Source organism: Acyrthosiphon pisum, chromosome X, assembly GCF_005508785.2.
Source record: "Acyrthosiphon pisum isolate AL4f chromosome X, pea_aphid_22Mar2018_4r6ur, whole genome shotgun sequence".
Lineage (NCBI taxonomy): Eukaryota > Metazoa > Arthropoda > Insecta > Hemiptera > Aphididae > Acyrthosiphon > Acyrthosiphon pisum.
Genome location: NC_042493.1, coordinates 36,207,606 through 36,209,194, shown reverse-complemented (window position 1 = coordinate 36,209,194; position 1,589 = coordinate 36,207,606). Strand labels below are relative to the sequence as shown.

At 30.5% G+C, this 1,589-nt stretch overlaps 1 protein-coding gene across 1 annotated transcript in view; it reads left to right on the top strand.

The window, feature by feature from the left end:
• The first annotated feature begins 699 nt into the window (after positions 1–699).
• LOC107883482 (histone-lysine N-methyltransferase KMT5B-like) overlaps positions 700–1,589 on the top strand; it is a 1,211-nt gene continuing 321 nt past the window's right edge. Inside the window, exons 1-4 of the mRNA XM_029485100.1 lie at positions 700–732; positions 807–1,074; positions 1,200–1,418; positions 1,485–1,538. Of these exons, the coding sequence (XP_029340960.1) occupies positions 700–732; positions 807–1,074; positions 1,200–1,418; positions 1,485–1,538 (574 nt within the window). The remainder of the gene's footprint in view (positions 733–806; positions 1,075–1,199; positions 1,419–1,484; positions 1,539–1,589) is intronic.

The window sequence follows — 1,589 nt, the reverse complement described above, 5'->3', positions numbered from 1 at the left end:
AATATTATTGATGTCTGCCAGGCGACCTAAGTGGCAAATCTTGGCAGTGGCCGACGATCTGGCAACAACAGAAAATTTGGACAAAATGCTTGGTAATATTTTTATTCTTATATATTTATCTAACGCAGGGTGGTCCAACCTTTTGTAGTTGGCGGAATTAAATTAATATTTGGCGATCCAAAGCACATGTTACTTCGTAATCCAGCACCAATGTAACTCGTATGTAATATATACGTTGCATGTATTTTCGAATAATATTCTATTATACTATGAAAAAAAATGTGTGGTTTCGTATCTTCTCGAATATTATTTCTTTATACGATTTAATTCGCATTACATCTATTGAGGTTTTTTCGTATCGGCCGGCAGGATTACTAATAACAGACACCCTCATCTAACATATACATTACTAAATAACATATGATATTTAATTATAAACAAAATACAACTGGTATTCATTTGCTGTTTTAAATTGTATAGGTTTTACAACGCATAAAACCAAAACAACCAAATTTCCATTTCACACAAAACGTGAAAAAGATATTTTAAACAAAGCAATGGATATGTATAAAAAATCTTTAGAAGATAAAACCTATAAATACGAAAGAAACTCAAGATTTAAAAACAAAAAAAAACGATATTAAAATTATAGCAACCCAATATATAAGTCGTGGACAAGTTATATACACATTGTGTGGGATGACAGCTACTATAAAACCAGAAGAAATAAAAGTATGTTTTGCCAAACTATTATTATTAAATAATAATAAATAATAATAAACATTATTTAATTTTTTTTTTCTCAGAGTGGTGTTAATGACTTCTCTATTTTAACAAGTTCGCGTTATAAAAAAGATTTGATGTTCTTGGGCCCTGCGGCTTATATAAATCATTGCTGCTCAAACAATACGGAATGGGTGCCTGGACGGGGCGAAGGGATATGGTGTGCAAAAGCAATTCAAAACATATCCATTGGTACAGAAATTACAACAAATTATGGTGACAATTACTTTGGTCCAAACCAACAATATTGTGAATGTCGATGTCACCCTGACAAAGTCCAAGTAAACGATGGTAAGCATACAAAGTCATTAAACACAGTACTACTAGGTGGAACAGAGTATATCATGTTAATTTCTACTTGCATTATTTAAAATAAATTTATGACAATATTTTTACATAATATTTTTATATTACAGTAGATAGTATGGGTACAGATACTGAAACAGAAGAAATTGAAACCGACTCAGAGAGTATGGATACAGATACAGAGGATACTGATACTAAATTAGAGAATATGGGTAAACAAGATCAACAAGAAAGCGAAATGCCAGTTGCATCAACTTCAGTCAAACCTGTGACACAAGGTACCACATTTTTTTTAAATTTTACTATCTATCATGTTAATTTCTGCCATAGTAACCACTTGCATTATTTAAAATAAATTTATGACAATATTTTTACATAATATTTTTATATTACAGTAGATAGTATGGGTACAGATACTGAAACAGAAGAAATTGAAACCGTTTCAGAGAGTATGGATATAAATACAGATACAAAAGATACTGATACTAAATTAGACAATG